Source organism: Molossus molossus, unplaced genomic scaffold, assembly GCF_014108415.1.
Source record: "Molossus molossus isolate mMolMol1 unplaced genomic scaffold, mMolMol1.p scaffold_m16_p_5, whole genome shotgun sequence".
Lineage (NCBI taxonomy): Eukaryota > Metazoa > Chordata > Mammalia > Chiroptera > Molossidae > Molossus > Molossus molossus.
In genome coordinates, this window is record NW_023425388.1 from 27889409 (window position 1) to 27906596 (window position 17188).

Genomic DNA, 17188 nt, shown 5'->3' on the forward strand with positions numbered 1-17188 from the left:
CATTAGTAGCTTGTCATCTCTTTAGGTATTAGTAGTGACCAACCTTTGCCTCACTGGGCCTAGTGCCTCCTATACTCACTGCTTTAACCTGCGGTCAAGTAATACCTATCCCCTACTTACCCCATGCAGGGTAGGTTCCATTGTTCAGCTGCTCCAGTTATAATTCCCATTGGACTTTTGCCCCAGGCATGCCTATCTCCTGTGCTTGGTTTCTACCAACTCTAAAATTCAACTGCTCCTGGAGCTTCTCCCCTATCTATGTAAGTCTTCTGAATATGATTGATTGGGTTGTGATTTCCTCTATCATTTTCCCATAGATCTGAACACATCTGCTTTCTGTTTTTCAAAAATCCCTCAACATTTCTGGTCTATCCATGGTGGTACAATTTCAGAGAGTGAGAAACATATAGAAAAGAACCTCTAGATGAGATTTACACATAGGAGAAAAGTCAAACCCTTATGAAAATATTTTCTCTGGGAATATTAATACAGTCCTTTCTGAAAGTAGGGGATGAACTGAATAACCCATCAGTCTTTTTAAATTCTTGACTCAATTGATTTTCTCTCACAGAGGATGTAAAGTTTTTCCCTAATCGTTTAAAATCCAACTTAAGCAAATAGATGCAATAATCTAAAAAGTCCTATATCTATGGAATTTTAAAATAAAATCAGTAAAGATGAGAATAAATTCTGGTGATATGCCCTTGACTCCACATACTGAATAGTCCCCTACTCAGCCCCACACCACCTCTACTGCTGGTCTTCTGCCCTCCATCGTTCAGGTGAAACAGCCATAGAGGGCTGCTTTTCTGAAAGGAGGCTCCAGTTTAGAAGGAACAGCATAATATTCGTGTTAACTTTCCAAATTCTTTTTATTCATTTGTTTAGGAAACATTCATTGAACACTTACTATTACCCCCCAAATTTCAGCACATTAACACAATATAAATATATTTTATATTCATATCATAGTATAAGACAAGTAACCAGGAGAGCATCTGTGCCCCTTGCAGAAATTCAGTGATCCAGGTTTCTTTTATCTTGTATTTCACCATCCATAGATCCTCTGTTCAGTCGATGGATGGGGAAAGAAAATGAGGATTACATGGGAGTTTTTTATAAGCCAGATATGGAAACATGATAAACATCACTTGTGCTCACATTCCATTGGCTTGAGCTCAGGTAAATGGCAACACTTAAGTACAAGGAGATAAGAAAATGTAGTCTGGCTAAACACTCATAAAGAAGAGAATGCTAATAGTTTCTGTAATATATATACTATGTGCTTAGCTCTCAAGGAGATGGATATTTTTTGTAACAAAAGAATTAAGTAGTATACCTTTCATAAGGAAGGTATTAAAGTGCCTAAGGAGCATGGAGGGAGCAGTCAGGTCCACTGGGGGACGAGAGGTATTGATCAGCAAAGGTTTCAAAGAAGATGGTGGCATTTGAACTAAAACTTTCTGGTGACGTTTTCTCAGTGAGAAAGTGAGAAAGGGACCCCAGCAAGAACAAAGGCATGGCAATACAAACAAAAGGCAGCATGGCCCAGCAAGGTCATGCATCCTTGATGGAATGAAAGAGGAGTGGTGAATGATGAAGCTAGAAAGTTATATTGAAGTCAGACTATGAAGGGCTTTAGATGGCATCTAAATAGATTGGATTTGTGTGTGTGTGTGTATGTATATGTATATATGTGTATGTGTATATGTGTGTGTGTATATGTGTATGTGTATATGTGTATATATATACACACACACATATATATATGCAACACAGCACCTTTGGAGGTAGTTTTGGTGTTAAGAATGGTACATTCATTTACTTAATAATTATTGAGCATCCTGGTTTCTAGATACTGTGCTTGCTGCTGGGGATACAAAACAAGGAACACATTCCTCGCTCTGGTGGTAATATGGAGGGCTCATTGGAGGGAACTGGATAAAAAATATAGAGGTCAAATAGAGCTCCTTTCTTACTTATAATGAAAAGAGATGAGGCCCTAAGCATAAATATTGACAATGAAAATGGAAAGGACTGGATGGATTCTAGAGACAATCTGTAGAGTAGAATCTGATGGGGCTCCTCGTCAGTCAGATAGATGTACTGCATGAAGATACAGTTTGGAGGAAGGGTTCCAAAGTTTTCCAACCTGGGAGAAGATAGGAAATACCAAGGGAAGAGGATCAATTTTGAAGGAAAGATTGAGTTCCAACATGGACATGATTTTGAATTATTAGTGTGGAGGTGTCCAGGAAGTAACTGGAAAAAGGAGTTCTGCTGATCAGCAGAGGGGCCTGAACTGGAGCTACGAGAAACTTATGGGTTACATTTTAGACCTCCATAGAGTGCCCAAGAACAGAACTGCAGGAAATAAAAGGTAGGTAAAAGAGACAGCAGCCAAAAGAGATTGAAAAAGGATTGCTGGAATTTTGAGAGTGTTTTTGTTAAAGATGTGGTTGGTTAGATGTTGTTTTTTAAAGGAGAAATTAGTGTAGGATAAAACTGAGATAACCATTAAATTTGGCTATTACAGAATTCTTAGAGCCCATGGCAAAAGCTGTGAGGACAAAATCTATCAGAAACAAGAGAATGCAGTTATTTGGTTGAAAGAAGAGTTGATATAGTACAGTATTTGTGAGGCTTGAATGTATTTATAGGCTAAGAATAGACAAAAGTGAGTTTTAACCTTAAGCAGAAAGAGGAGCTCTAAAGGAAATGGAAGGAATTAGGCTCTAAAGCACAGGAGGATGGATTTACTTTCTGAAACTAGGCAAAAAACAAGTAAGGATTGATAAAAGTTTAGAGATGAATGGGAGTGAGGCCGGGAAAATATAAGAAATTTAGGGAAGCTGGTGTCAGGTTGTGGGGACTTGTAGTAAAGAAAGCGTAGTGAGTTGTAGGAAATGAGAATGTCCACCAGCTATGGATGCTGACTATGCTGACTAAGGGATCAACATAGCAGGATCCATGTTAATTTCTAAATCATGGGTTTTAAGTTAAGCCAATAACATTTATATACCATTTTATAGGGAACCTCTGCAGCAAAAATAGAAAAAATGGTCAGATGTGTTGGTAACAGCTTGGCAAAACAACAGAGGAACCAGGGAAATGAGGGTTTTATAAGCCAGGACTTGAAATGGTTGCCTTGGTCTAGGGAAAGAAGCAAATCCTGGAGGGTACTGATAGCCTGGGGGAATTTGGAAGAGCCAAGGGAGTGGAAGTTGTGAATAAGGATAGTGGAAAATGTAAGTACTTTTTGTAAATATAAAATCCAAAGGAAAAGATCATAAATCATAAAATAATATAATAGGTCTTGCCACTTTAGTATATTTTGTGGTTCATCTAATGAGATTCAGTATTACCTCCTATAAAATGGGATTATCACCTTTTCGAGAATATAAAAAAAATTACGATTATTTAAATCATATATGTTCTTTTCTAATTTCATTTAAATAATAATATCAAAAAGCAGACACAAAGAAAAAACAGTTGCTTCTAAATTCCCTTAATAATCGATTAGGAGTTTATCCTAATGTCTCCATTTGAATAAATGAATTTTCCTAAATTGAATTTGTTTAGATTCTTTGTAGAGAACACACTGATTATTACTAAAATTTTCAAATGTGTGCTTTTTAAATTATCTATGCTATTTTGATATAATTCAAAGTTTTTTTTATTTATATACACATACATGGGAATCTTGATTGACAGCATGAAGTTCAATTACATAAAATATTTAACCACAGCATAAGAGCCATTTACAGTTTAAAAAAAAACAAAACATATAAAACAATATTCCAATGAATTGTCCATGTATAACAACAAGTCAGTAAGAAAGGACAAACCGGCATAGTAAAATAGATAAATCAGATTTAGGCAGGGTAGTTTATTGAATTTAAATTGTGCCCAGTTGGCCCAAGAGCTATATATAAGCAATCCATCTTACGTTGTTAATGGAGGTTCTTGAAATCCACCTGATGTTTGCATTATTAAATTTCAGTCTAATGAGCTCTGCTAATACATATTGAAGATGGTTGTAAGGAGTAGAATGTGAATCTGAGCGGGATAATTTGAAAGAAACATAAGCTGAGCATTTTACATGACTCAAGGGGTATATCTACAATTACACATATAACCAAAATTGAATTTAAATGGAATTTCTATTATCCTTGTCCTTCTACCAGGGAGAATAAAGTGTAAATGAAGTAAAAGTCTTTAGAGTTACTGGTGGTTTGTTTTTATTATCTAATTTAATAGATTCTTGCAGTGATACAGAGTGGCATAAAAGTTTTAATATTTCATGACTAAATGCAGTCTAAGTATGTATTAAAGCTTGTAAATGGAAACAGATGTCTGTGTAATTGGATATAGCACTTCACAACACCATTATATAAGTTTTATATTTTTTAAAAGTATTTATATTAATAGTTAAATGAATAAACTTTGAAGAAAAATAGTTACGTATATAATGTGTATTTTCTTTAAATTTCCCTTTTAAGCCAGGTTTTATACTTCTAAAGAATATGTTGATTCTGCATAGGAAAAATATATGCAGCAAAAACTGAAGAGCAAGTGTGTTTATTTTTTAAATCACAGTTTGCATTGCTGTTATCATTATAATAAAGGCTCATCTAAAGTTTAATGCTGGCACAGTTTGATTCTCTTTCTTTTGACGAGGCAATACTTTTTTAACTTAATATTTCATCAACTATAATGCTATTAGAGACTTATTTTCACTTAGTTCACTCATCAGGCAGTGAGACGGCAATAAAGGAGAATCGCTCCTTTGAGACGTTAATGCTTTGGAATAAATGATGTGCTAGAACAGAAATTTAATTAATTTACAGAGTATATTGATAGTCCCTTGTTACTGTGCTGTATATTTTTAATCTTCTTTAACATCTGTAGTAAAGTGTTTGAAAACCCCTGCAGTTGAGCAACTAGTAGATAATTAAGTAATAAGGGAAGAGGTTTCTAGAGGGAAAAAGATTCTTTTTACCAAATGCTGTCATAACATGAATAAAGAACTGCTACTATGATATGCAATGAAAAAAATAATAATATGCTACCTAATTCGATACTGTTCCAAAGATACTGTAAGCTTCTCATATTTAAAATGTGAATTGTAGCTTAAGAACTTTTCTCTGAAGTTTAAAACAGATACATTGTACTGACAAGTCAGATGACCAATAGCTTTTGCCAACTCATATGCTGCTTAAATTCATTTTTCTTTTTGCACAGACATTAACTTGAACTAAGCTTCAAAGTTTCTAAATAATTATTCTAATATTTTTTTCTGAATAAGGATTGTAAATGGTGTATTTCAGATTTTCATCCATTTTGTTATTTTTCTTCTGACTACCACAGAAAATATGTAAGGAGTTTCTTTTCCTTTTCCCCAACATTTTTATTTATGATACAGACATGAAATAAGTGCAGAAATTGTTTTGTTTTTGTTTCAGCAAAAGCTGATGAAGCATTGAAAGCCAAAGAAAGAAATGAAGAAGAAGCAAAGAGAAGAAAGGAGGAAGGTAAAGGCATATGTTTATTTTATGTCAAAGCATTCATTATAGTGAGGGGTCACTATTTGGCATGATTCTCTTTATTCCCTGAATAAACCATAAAATTTAATCAAATTAGGGGGTACCTCATGCTATTTCATGAACCTAAACTATGTCACGATATCACACTATATTCAATGTCTTTGACATTAATGTTTTCTAACATAAACATTAGTTTATAAGCATCCTAGTATATATTCTGGAGAAACTAGGCAGATATAAAATTATAAAGCTGGTGTTGGTTTGTGTCCTTCTGACTTTTATCTTTATAGTTAACAAATTATCAAAACAAATCATAGAAATGGATTAAACTTATATGTACATTTTGAAATGTTTTAGCAGTGATGAAGAAAAGTCCCCTTGACCCTCCCCCCAAAAAAAACACTTTAAATATAAAAGCTCTTAAGAGGGAACAATAAGATATGAAATGTCAGAAATAGTCATAATTCAAATTAAGAAATTCATGTCATGGTTTTTTAGATTAAATATTTTCTTTTAATGATATTGAAGCCACCACCCGAAGATATTATGCAAAGAAATCTAACACATTTTTTATCTCCCCTAAAAATTTTTATTTCCCCTTTAGTTTGCTGTGATTTATGTAAGTAAAAATGTTGCGTTCTTGCCTTCACAGAGGCTTTATACATACTGTTCTAAATTACAGTGCTTAAAGCAAGATTCAGGCAAAGCTTTCTCAGTGAGTTAAGTTGATGATTCACTTGGACTGGCAATCATGTCTCTTTACTGGCTAATTAGCAGAGTAACTGTTTCCTCGTGAGCTTTCAAGAATTTGAAGCCTGATAATGTGTTCCAAATACTGGCTTTGAGTACCATTGTCTAAATCTGAAAATTGAAAATTTTGCCATAATACATGCCTTTTATGTATTGTCCCAGATTTTTTTTTTTAATTCCCAACCTCCTATTGTAAGCTGAGACCCAATAGAACCTAAAATGTTTGAGTTAGACTGATTAAAAGCAGTATTCCATAAGAGCCATGCCCCCAAAGCAAATTGAAAAAAATACCTGTGTAGATTTAAGTGGAAGAACCCTACAATTAAGTAGATTCAAACTGAATGTAGACTGATGTATAGGTATGAATGTGTAATGTTCTTACCTCATTTGACCCCCATAAGTCCTGACTTTATGTTCTTGTCTTAGGCCAAGTAATTTTATGGTAAATTTAGAAAACAAGTGGATTCTAATGGCAAAAATCATAAGTAGAAATCTCTTCTTCTGGCTTTCTGAAATTCATATTTTGGCATTGTTAATGGAAGCAATCTGTCTGATTTCAGTTATGCTTATGGTCACCCATTGTACGAACATATATACTACTAGATGCAAAATAGTCTAAGCAAATTATAATATTTGAGTGCTCCTATATTATGTGGTATTCTGATCAATGTAACTAATTAATGACATAATAGCCCTTATAAAAGCTGTGATACTGTAAATTATAAGTGTGATACGTATTACCAACCAACACAGTGAATATATCTTGCAGTAGTTATTAGTCTGATCTCATTAATTCAAATCTTAATTGGAGTCATCAGTTAAAAAATTATGGCACCAATATGATAACTACAGATATTGAAGTTTCTATGTGGTTTATAGTTTTGAAAAATATATAATATGAATGCATGCCCTAGTGAAAGAAACTTTTTAAACACTTCAGAATCCGTGATTTATAATGAATATTTCTAATAGACTTTTCCCCATTAAATTGGTTATAAATATCTTTAAAAGGATATTTTGTTAAGAATTTTGTTAAGTAACCATAGATACTCGAATGTTCTATTGCAGTTCTTTTGATGGTATTCTTTCATTTAAACTTGCACTAAGTCATACTGACCTTGCACTTAGTCTATTATGTACAGTAACCTTTCCATTTCAGTACCTGGGAATTATTGAAAAAGCACATCCCGCTAATCATAGCTGTTTTAATTAGCATCTATAAATCTGTCATCCTAACTAGAATATAGACTCTAGATAGAATTATATAGGATTTATTGTTCACAATGCCTAGCACATAGTAGATACTCAGTTTCTTGATTATTACATGAAGGAATGAGTGAATGAAGGACCAGTTTACTCTTTATTCTTTTAAATCCATGATTAAGTAAATTATCTTGAACTTTCAGTTGATTTTAAATAACTTAATTGGAAGTGTAACTCAACTCTGTTATGACCCTTTTCTAGGACCTTACCCATTAGTCTGTTTCTCAAAAGAATTACAGCCATTCAACAAGAAACCAATGAATTACAAAATACTATCATTATTTGCTAGTATGGATTTATCACATCTCTATCTGAGCTCACTGAATGTTCTGTACATACAAAAAATTGAGAAAATTATTACTATAAATGTTGAAGGAAAATTCTACTGATAAAATAACCTAATGACACTAATTTTAAAAGATAAAACGTAGTTAATTCAATAGTTTTTCTTTGCTTATACTTTGTAGGTAAAAGTAAAAGTAAATCACTGGCTAGATTTTGTTATTGTATGCTTCCAACATTTTTTTTATGGGTTGCCTAGAGACTTGAATGCTATCAAATTAACCTTTCTGAAAATAATTAATGTATAAGCTACATTTATTTTGCTTTATATAATTAATGTAGCTGCAATTGAAACCTGAGATACATCTGTATGTGTATATATTTCTGCATCTGAAAGAATAATAATCTTTTATTTCTAATCTGTAAGCCACTAGTAATTCACTCTATCACATCATTAATATAGTTCATCTCTTAATTTTTCAGTATGCTAATATGCAACAGAAGGTTGAAAGCATTGTTAAAATGTATATAGATGTTATCTGCCCAGCTCCCTTTATCCACTCTCTATTATCTCAAAAGAGCTATTTTGTTAGTATAGCAAGATCTGTGCCTTGCAAATACATTCTAACTATTATGCAGTCTTTTCCTTTGAGTGTTCTTAAATCAATATCATAATTATATTTTCAAATATTTATTCAAGATTAAGGTCAGGCTACTCAACAAAACCTGTCTAGGGTAACTACTTTGCCTTCTACCCTTTAAACAGTGGGTCCCCATTTAGAGTGCTCTTCATGGTCCTTATATAGCTCAATAGATTGTCCACTTATTGAATATCATTAGTACATTAGTATGGACCCTCTTTCTTGAACCATTTACTCTCTGTTTCCATATTAGTTGTATTATGTAAATGTTACATTATTTAGTAGTAAAAGTCAACTGAATATTTAAAGTTTTGGTTTATAGTTACCTTCTTCAAACTAAGCACTTTTTTCTAATTCTAGATTATACTTTAGGGGAAATATTAAATACTAAATCTTTCAATTCTCTTTTCTTTTTTATTCCTTGACCTACTAAATACTTCTACTTTTACTTTTTCTCTGTATGTTTGAAAATGTTCAGACTACATAGAATTAACAGTCATTTCAACTTTTATCCTTTTGATTTATTTTTGTATTATAAATGCTTTAGCATAACTGCTTAGGTTTTCTATATTTTATTTTTATATTTAATATTGTATGCATTTAAGTATTCTAATTATGTTTTAAATCCAGTTATAAGCATAGTAGTCTTTCTTTGCATTTTAACTTCTAATATGAATTTCTTGTTTGTGGCATAAGTATAGTAGCTTTTTAATCCTTTCTCCCCTTGTGTTTATTCAAAATAGCTCTACCCATCTGTTAGTTTTCTACTTCAAATATTTTTGTTTCCAAAAGTATTAGGCAACTCATTTTAATTTATTCATGGAAATGGTGGACAGTGATAATATGAACATAATATGAGGTAGTTCAAGTCTCATTTAAGTTGAAGTTTATCAAACCTTTTGCCACATCTGATTGACAAAAGGGAAAATAGCTTAGCCTTAATTTTTGGCAAAGATGGGGGGTAAAAGTACTAGTAGCTAAAAGGAAAAACATGTGCCAGACAATGTTCTAAGTACTTTACATATTTTAACTCTCTTAATCCTCATGAAGTCTCTGAGGTGTGTGCTGTTATTATTTCTGTACTAAAGGAAGGATAGAAAATTAAGGCACGGAGTGCTTAATAACTTGCTCTATAGCTAGTAAGTGGTGAAGCCAGTACCTGAACCTAGGCAGTACAATTCCAGTACACACTCCCCCCTTTAAACACCTGCACAAATCACAGCCCTTACAGTTACTGTTCAAATAAATATGATTCAATTCAGTCTCCTTTATCCATTGCCTTGCTCTTACAAAATTTTTTTTTTCGCTTTACTTTTGGTGTCCTCAGGTCTGTACCCGTGTTAGGTTGCCTCACTTGGGTTTCTGCAACAACCCAACAGGTGAGGTACTCCAGTAGAGGCAAATTTTTTCAAAGTTTCCATGTCCATTTTACATAATCTCTTTCTGCTTTTCTCCCTAGTAACTGGCTTGTCTGTGTAAGACACTCGTTAAATCCACACTGGCCTTCAGAGCCTGAACCAGAGCCAGGCCTTAGCACCTAGTTTCTCAGGTTCCTTTCTCAGAGGCTCCGGCGTGCCTAGTGCTCACTAAAGCACACTTAGTACCAAGTCTTAACCACACTCTGGAGAGAACTGTTACAATCCCTTTTTTGCCTCCATGTGGTTCCCTGCCTAAGCCATAGAAGAAAGGAAATGTTTGAGATTCTAAAGTATCTTTTATTCCTTCTGGAGACCCTTTACTTTACAAACTGCAGTAAAGTTTGTAAAGTTAACAGGTGCAGAGTTATGATTTAGGAGTCCTGTTTATTCAGCTGGCCTGTTAACATAAGTAGGTTAGATGGAAGTAAGGATTGTCCTTTTTGTCCTGTCCTGAATTGGCTACCCATTGTAATAGTAATTCCTTGTTAGGTTTAAATATTAAGCACCTCCCCCCACTCCCATCCATCCCCTCTTTGTCTTACTGTATTATGGAGTTCTATTCCAAGATTTAAAATATTCCTTTAGGAAATTTGTGTTCCCATGTTATCACATTTAATAACCTCACATCTTTCATAATGCAGTATTTTAAAAAAGATATCTGAATAGTACTTTAACACATTAGCTCTGATGTTGGAGAGCTGTTTTCTTTGAGTAAATTAATCTGCTTAGTTTAAATGCATTCCTTTAATCCATATTTTTACTCAAGTTTTTATTTAGCCAAAAATCACTCAACAACAAACAGTTGTTTAGCTTAGCCATCTGTCTCATTCCCTCGGCACTGGTTTGTCCTTTACAGTCCCCTTGATTACAAGTCTGCAAGAACTTGATCTTAAAATAGCTTTAACTCTTCTTTCATATATACTTTCATCTGTGTCATATTTCATATCATTTGTTCCTCAATTTTGAAGCTTCCAGGAAATGTGTGCTAATTCTTTTAACTAACTTTTTAACAAGCCAAAGAATCCATTGCTATTTTCCTAATAACTTATTAATAATGTTATTGCTTCATATGCATTCAACTGTACTCTCTCTGTATGGCCTTGGAAGCCAGTTTAGATCATGTTTTACTTATTTTCAGTAAGATGTTCATGTTTATGGAACGAAGATACACTGATGTCTATTTAACCATTACTAGGCCTCCAGTGACTGACCACTGTGTATTTTCTTAACAATTTAAATATTTTCTGTGTTTTACACACAGAATTTCAAGATGAACTCAGAGATACAGACTTTTTTTAATAAAATATTTCTGAAATAAATTAAACATTAGGAAGCTGACATACATATTGAATGCCCACAGGTAGACAATCCTTGGAGTAGTCTAGGGAAGCCACTGCAGTATGAAGACTCAATTGCACTGTAATGGAATAGCCCTAACTTCTTCTAGCTGAGTAAGAGAATGAAGTTCAGAATTCAAGCTCTGCCACTCACTGGCCTTGTGACTGAATAAGTCCCTTAACTTCACTGTAACTCTAAAGTCAGGAAGATGATAAAATCTGCCCACAATAGTTATAAATAGAAATGGCATATAGTATTTAAAAATCACTTCAGAACTATAGTATTTTATAATTCAGTATTGCAACACAAAAGAGTATCATGATCATCCTTTTAGCATGTGTTTCTTTAGTAACTTTGATCAATTCAAAAATTTTACTGATCAGCCCCAGTACATTCTGGGCACTGTTCTAAGCCATGTGAATAGAGCGGGGGGAAAGGAAACTGAGGCCCCCTGCATTCAAAAAGCTTACATTCTAGAGGGGGAAGACAGAAAATAAACATGAAAATAAAAAATACAGTAAATTCAAATAGGGATTAGTGTTTTCTTATCCTCTGTGTGACCTTAAGTGGACCCTTTAAACCCAGTTCCCCATCTGTTTTATTAATTAATTTATTTTTGTTACAGATGTTTCTCCTTTATCCCCCACTGATACCCCCCTCCTTCTCCCTCCCCACCCTGTCCCCAGCATTGTTGTCTCCCCATCTGTTAATAAGGATGAAAATAACCGATCTAACAACTAAAAATATAGTTGTGATGCAGTAGGTTTGAAACCATTTTATAGACTTTATAAAATATTAGTTGTTGCTCTTTTTTTATTATTGATTTTTAAAATACTTTAGCACTCCTCAGTGACTTATAGGTAAAAAAAAAAAAAAAAAAAAGGAAATCACAGTGGACAGTATAAAACCATATATCAAAACTTATGCAAAGAAGATAATGTGGTGGGACTAGTTTATTTAAACTCACCCTCCTTCTCAGAACAGATAGGAAGGCTGGCTAAAATACTCAAACATATGTTTGAAGGCATCAGAGTGTTATTAAGGCAGTGGAGAAGTATGGGTCCCAGTTCCAGGAAAGAAAGTGGAGCTCAACAGGACATACAAATGGCCAAGAGACATATGAAAAAAATGCTCAGTGTCACTAATCATCAGAGATGCAAATTAAAACGTCACCTCACACCTTCCAGAATGGCTGCCATCAACGAATCTTCAAATAACAAGTGCTGTCGAGGTTATAGAGAAAAGGGGACTCTAGTACACTGCTGGTGGAAATGCAGACTGGTGCAGCCACTGTGGAAAACAGTATGGTGTTTCCTCAAAAAATTAAAAATTGAACTTCCATTTGACTCAGTGATTTTATTTCTAGGAATATATCCTAAGAAGCTTGAAACACCAATCAGAAAGAATGTTCATAGTAGCACTATTTACAATAGCTAAGATCTGGAAACAGCCCAAGTGTCCATCAGTAGATGAGTGGATAAAAAAGCTGTGGTACATATACACAATGGCACACCATGCAGCTCTAAGAAAGAAAGATTGCTTACCCTTTGAGACAACATGGAGGGACCCTGAGAGTATTATGCTGAGTACATAAGCCAGTCAGAGAAAGACAAATACCACACGATCTCACTTATTTGTGGAATATCATGAACAAAATACGCTGACAATCAAAATAGATCCAGAGACATGAAATAGGAAACAGATTGACAAACCTCAGAAGGAAGGAGATGGGGGAGTTGGGAAGAGATAAACCAAAGAACTTATATACATATATGCATAACTAGTAGACATGGATAATAGTTTGGGGAAAGCAGGAGAGGGGTGGGAGTGGAGAGGAGGGCGTCACTGGGGGAAAAGAGGGAATATCTGTAATACTTTCAACAATAAAGATTTTAAAAGAAGAAGAATACTTCAGAAAAACAAACATTATCAATAAGGGAAAACCTGTGCAATAAAATCTGTAAAAGCCCTGACCAGTTTGGCTCAGCGGTTAGAACATCAGCCGCCAACCAGTGAGTCACAAGTTTGATTCTGGTGAAGGGCACGTACCTTGGTTGCAGTTTGTCCCAGGCCCTGGTCAGGTCATACGGGAGGCAAGCAGTCGATGTGGCTCTATCACATCAATGTTTCTCTCTGTTTCTCTCTCTCTCCCTCTCTCCCACTCTATCTAATGATAAGTGGAAAAATATCCTCAGGTGAGGAATTTAAAAAAAAATTTGTATAACAGTGAAAAAAATATTTTAAAAAGAAGGTGGAGCTCTCTATTTGGAACCAGTTTTCCTTTAAAGATGATTCCAGCGGTGGCATATGTCTGCCATTCTTTTTTTTTTTTTTTTTTAAATCCTCGCCTGAGGACATTTTTCCATATTTTGTTCAGATAGAGTGGGAGGGAGAGAGAGAGAAACATCAATGTGAAAGGGACACATCGAATGGCTGCCACCCACACGACCCAACCAGGGCCGGGGACAAACTGCAACCGAGATATGCACCCTAAGTGGGAACAGAACCCGGATCTCTCTGGACCACAGGCCAACGCTCTAACCGCTGAGCCAAACCAGCCAGGGCATGTCTGCCATTCTTGAAGAGGTTACTGAAAGGTTAAGAATCTGGGAAGATCTTTTCAAGGACTCATGGAGCTCTGGGGACAAAAATCTAGAGGTCAGAGTCACTGAAGGAAGGGGAAACTCTGATGAAACAACCAAGCTTTGAGTTGGACTCTTAACAGATTGCTTCCTATATGTAAGGATGGACCAGAAACAGGCCCCATAGGGACTGGAGCCCAGCTTTGAATCTGAATTCCAGATTGAATTAAGATTATTCAAGATTGCCAACACCCCTAGCCAATTACCAGAGCAGACATAAATTCTTTCTGAAAGAAGGTAGCATTATCTTAAGCCTGAGATTATCTTTATAGTTGTTACTATATGATATCCATTAAAAATAACCAGGCATATGACAAAACAAGACAAGAAAAATTATGAAAAAGAGAAACAACAGTCAGTAGGAATAGATATACAAAGGATAAAAATAATGGAGCTGTTAGATATGAATTTTAACATCACTGCTTAATTTGTTCATGAAAATAAAAGACAAGTTCAGGTGAGAATTGGAAACTATTAAAAATTTTTTAAAGTATTGAAAGTCTAGAACAATACATTAGCTAAAATCAAGAACTTAATGAGAGCTTAAGTTTTAACTGGGCAGAACAGAAAAAAAAAAATAGATTAAAAGAAAATATCTTGAATGAAGAAAACAACAGCATGGAAAATACAGGAAGGAGTCCTGGGCAGTTTGGCTCAGTGGTTGAGCGTCGGCCTGCGGACCAGAGAGAGTCCCAGGTTTGGTTCCCACTAGGGGCACATACCACCAAAAAAAAGAAAAGAAAATACAGGAAGGAGCTTAAGGGCCCTAAGAGATATAATGAAAGTTTTACAATGAATATAATTATAGTCCCAGAAGAAGATAGAGATTTTTAGGATAAGCAGTATTTGACAGGAAATGGCTGAAAATTTCCCAAAACTCTCAAGACTTCAAGCTACAAACTAATGAAGCATTAATTTCAATATACACACAAAGAAAATTACACCTAAACAAATTACAATATAAGTACAACACAAAGAGAAAAATCTTAAAACAGCAGAGAAAATAAATTCTATTCAAAGGCATTATTCACAGTAGCCAAAAAAATAGAAACAAAAATATTCATCAATAAGATGTGGTATATTCAGCCAACAGAATACTATTCAGCAATAAAAAGGAATGAATAAAAAGGATACATGTTAATGTTGTCACATGAATGAGACTGAAAAACATTGCGCTAGGTTAAAGAAACAAGACATGAACCCTGGCTAGTTTGCTCAGTGGTTGGAGCATCGGCTCGCAGACCAGTGACTCACGGGTTCGATTCCAGTCAAGGTATTGTACCTTGGTTGCAGTTCGCCCCCGGCCCTGGTTGGGGTTGTGCGGAAGGCAACCAAATGTGTCCTTCTCTCACGGTGATGTTTCTCTCTCTTTCCTTCTCTCCCCCTCTCTCCCACTTTATCTGAAAGATAAATAGAAAATAGAAAAATATCTTCAGATGAGGATTAGAAAAAAAATGCTAGACATGAAAGACTGTATATTATATGATTCCATTTATATGAAATATCTGTGGAGACAAACGTCCAGGAATCAAGCTAGAGGTAGGAACGGAATGTTTACTAAGCTTCAGTTGGCCTCTTCCTTTGTACATAAAGAAAGAGGCAGCGACTCTTCCTTTAGGGCTTTCATGAGTGCAGTTCTCGGTGACTAGAAAGCTGGAAAGTTCTCCCTCTTTGCCTGGCTAAAACATCCCAATATTTCATATGTTACCTTAAATGTAGCTTCACAGGAGCCGCACCCTTACTTCACAATTTAATCAAGTCTTTTATGATATTCTCTTCTAGCACCTCATGCTGTCTTTTTATAGTATTTATTACAATTGTTAATCATTTATTATTCAACAAGTACACTATCTAGTCCTGGGCTACAGAAGAAAATAAAACTTGGAGTACATTCTAGTGGGAAGAGATATATAACAAACAAATAAGTAAGTATGTAAGAAAAGATGGTAACTGCTAGTGGGAACAATAGAACACGGTGACAGGTTGGGGAAGAGGTGTTGTTTTTTTAAATATAATATCTTCAGGAAAGGGCTGTAATAATATGACATTTGAGCAGAGTTGGGAATGAAGAGTATACATACCTTTCTAAGTAATACATTGTTGATTTCCTCTTTTTCTTGATAAATCCCACTCTTGTAAAGCAATATTCTTAAAATTCAAATTGTTTGATATTGTGTCTGTTTGATAATTCTTCAAAATAAGAGATGCAAAAATTTAAATAGTGTAGTTATAATATCTTGCCAACTAATGTTTGTAATTTGTATTACATAGCATGTTATCACTTCAACCACTTTGGCAAGTTAAAAAATATTAGCATTTCTCCAGAATGTCAGAATTATTTTATATTGTTACTGAATCCTATCGCACATCTATGAACTTATAAAAAACAAAACAGTAGTAATTTCTTTTGTAGATATGGCAGAGAGTAAGAGAAGAGCCTAATTTGCAAAAACAAGAAAATTCAAACTTTCACACATAATGAAATTGAAACGGTCTTAAACATCATACAAAAACACAGTTCTGTCTACTTCTTTCCATCCTGCCTTAAGATATCAGTCTGTTTGTTTTGATGTTCATCTTGTACATCTGTAAAGACCCGTATGCTACCTATCAAGAGTTATTTTTTACTGCTAACGACAGTCTTGTGTATCAACAGAGAAAATATAACTTTTATAACTCCCTCTCCCTTTCTAATGGATTTTTTTTTCAGCAGTAGTTTAAACTAATAAGGCCAAAACTTGGGTGAATTTCTGAAGTAAAGAAAAGCTAGTTAGTAGAAATTATTATGAATCAGAAATCTGGTCTGTTTTATCCTCGAAATTCTTTTCCATTTTAATATATGAACTCCTCAGTAATTATTTTCTGAAAAAAAGTATATCTGGGGAAAGAGGTTGAAAATGGAGAATGCTATTGTTTTCATTATTTAATATGTAGAAGGTTGTTCACTAAAATATAAAAGGGGAAAACTAAGCAGAAAAACATATTAACAAACACATTTATGGAAGATAATTAGCATCATATGGCATTTTGTCATTGTGGATTAATTTTTGTGTGTATTCTTATTTTTGGAATTACTAATTATAATAAATTTTATAAATCTATTGGATTAATGAGATAATATCAAACAAATAATAGAAGCAGTTGCTTTGTGGGCACAGTCATCAGAATATCCTTGGGAGCTTTTTAAATTTAGTATCTGGATTCCCAGGCCTCACCTCAGACCAAAAGAATCAGGACAGTCCCAGTGGTTGTTAGTAAACCAGCCAACCAACAGGCTGTAAATTGGCATTTTTCAACCACTGCTCTAA

At 34.3% G+C, this 17188-nt stretch overlaps 1 protein-coding gene across 1 annotated transcript in view; it reads left to right on the top strand.

Moving 5' to 3' along the window:
- Positions 1-17188, top strand: part of RSRC1 (arginine and serine rich coiled-coil 1) — a 295687-nt gene that overhangs the window by 230176 nt on the left and 48323 nt on the right. The window contains exon 5 of the mRNA XM_036242873.1: positions 5466-5534. Coding sequence (XP_036098766.1) covers positions 5466-5534 — 69 coding nt within the window. The remainder of the gene's footprint in view (positions 1-5465; positions 5535-17188) is intronic.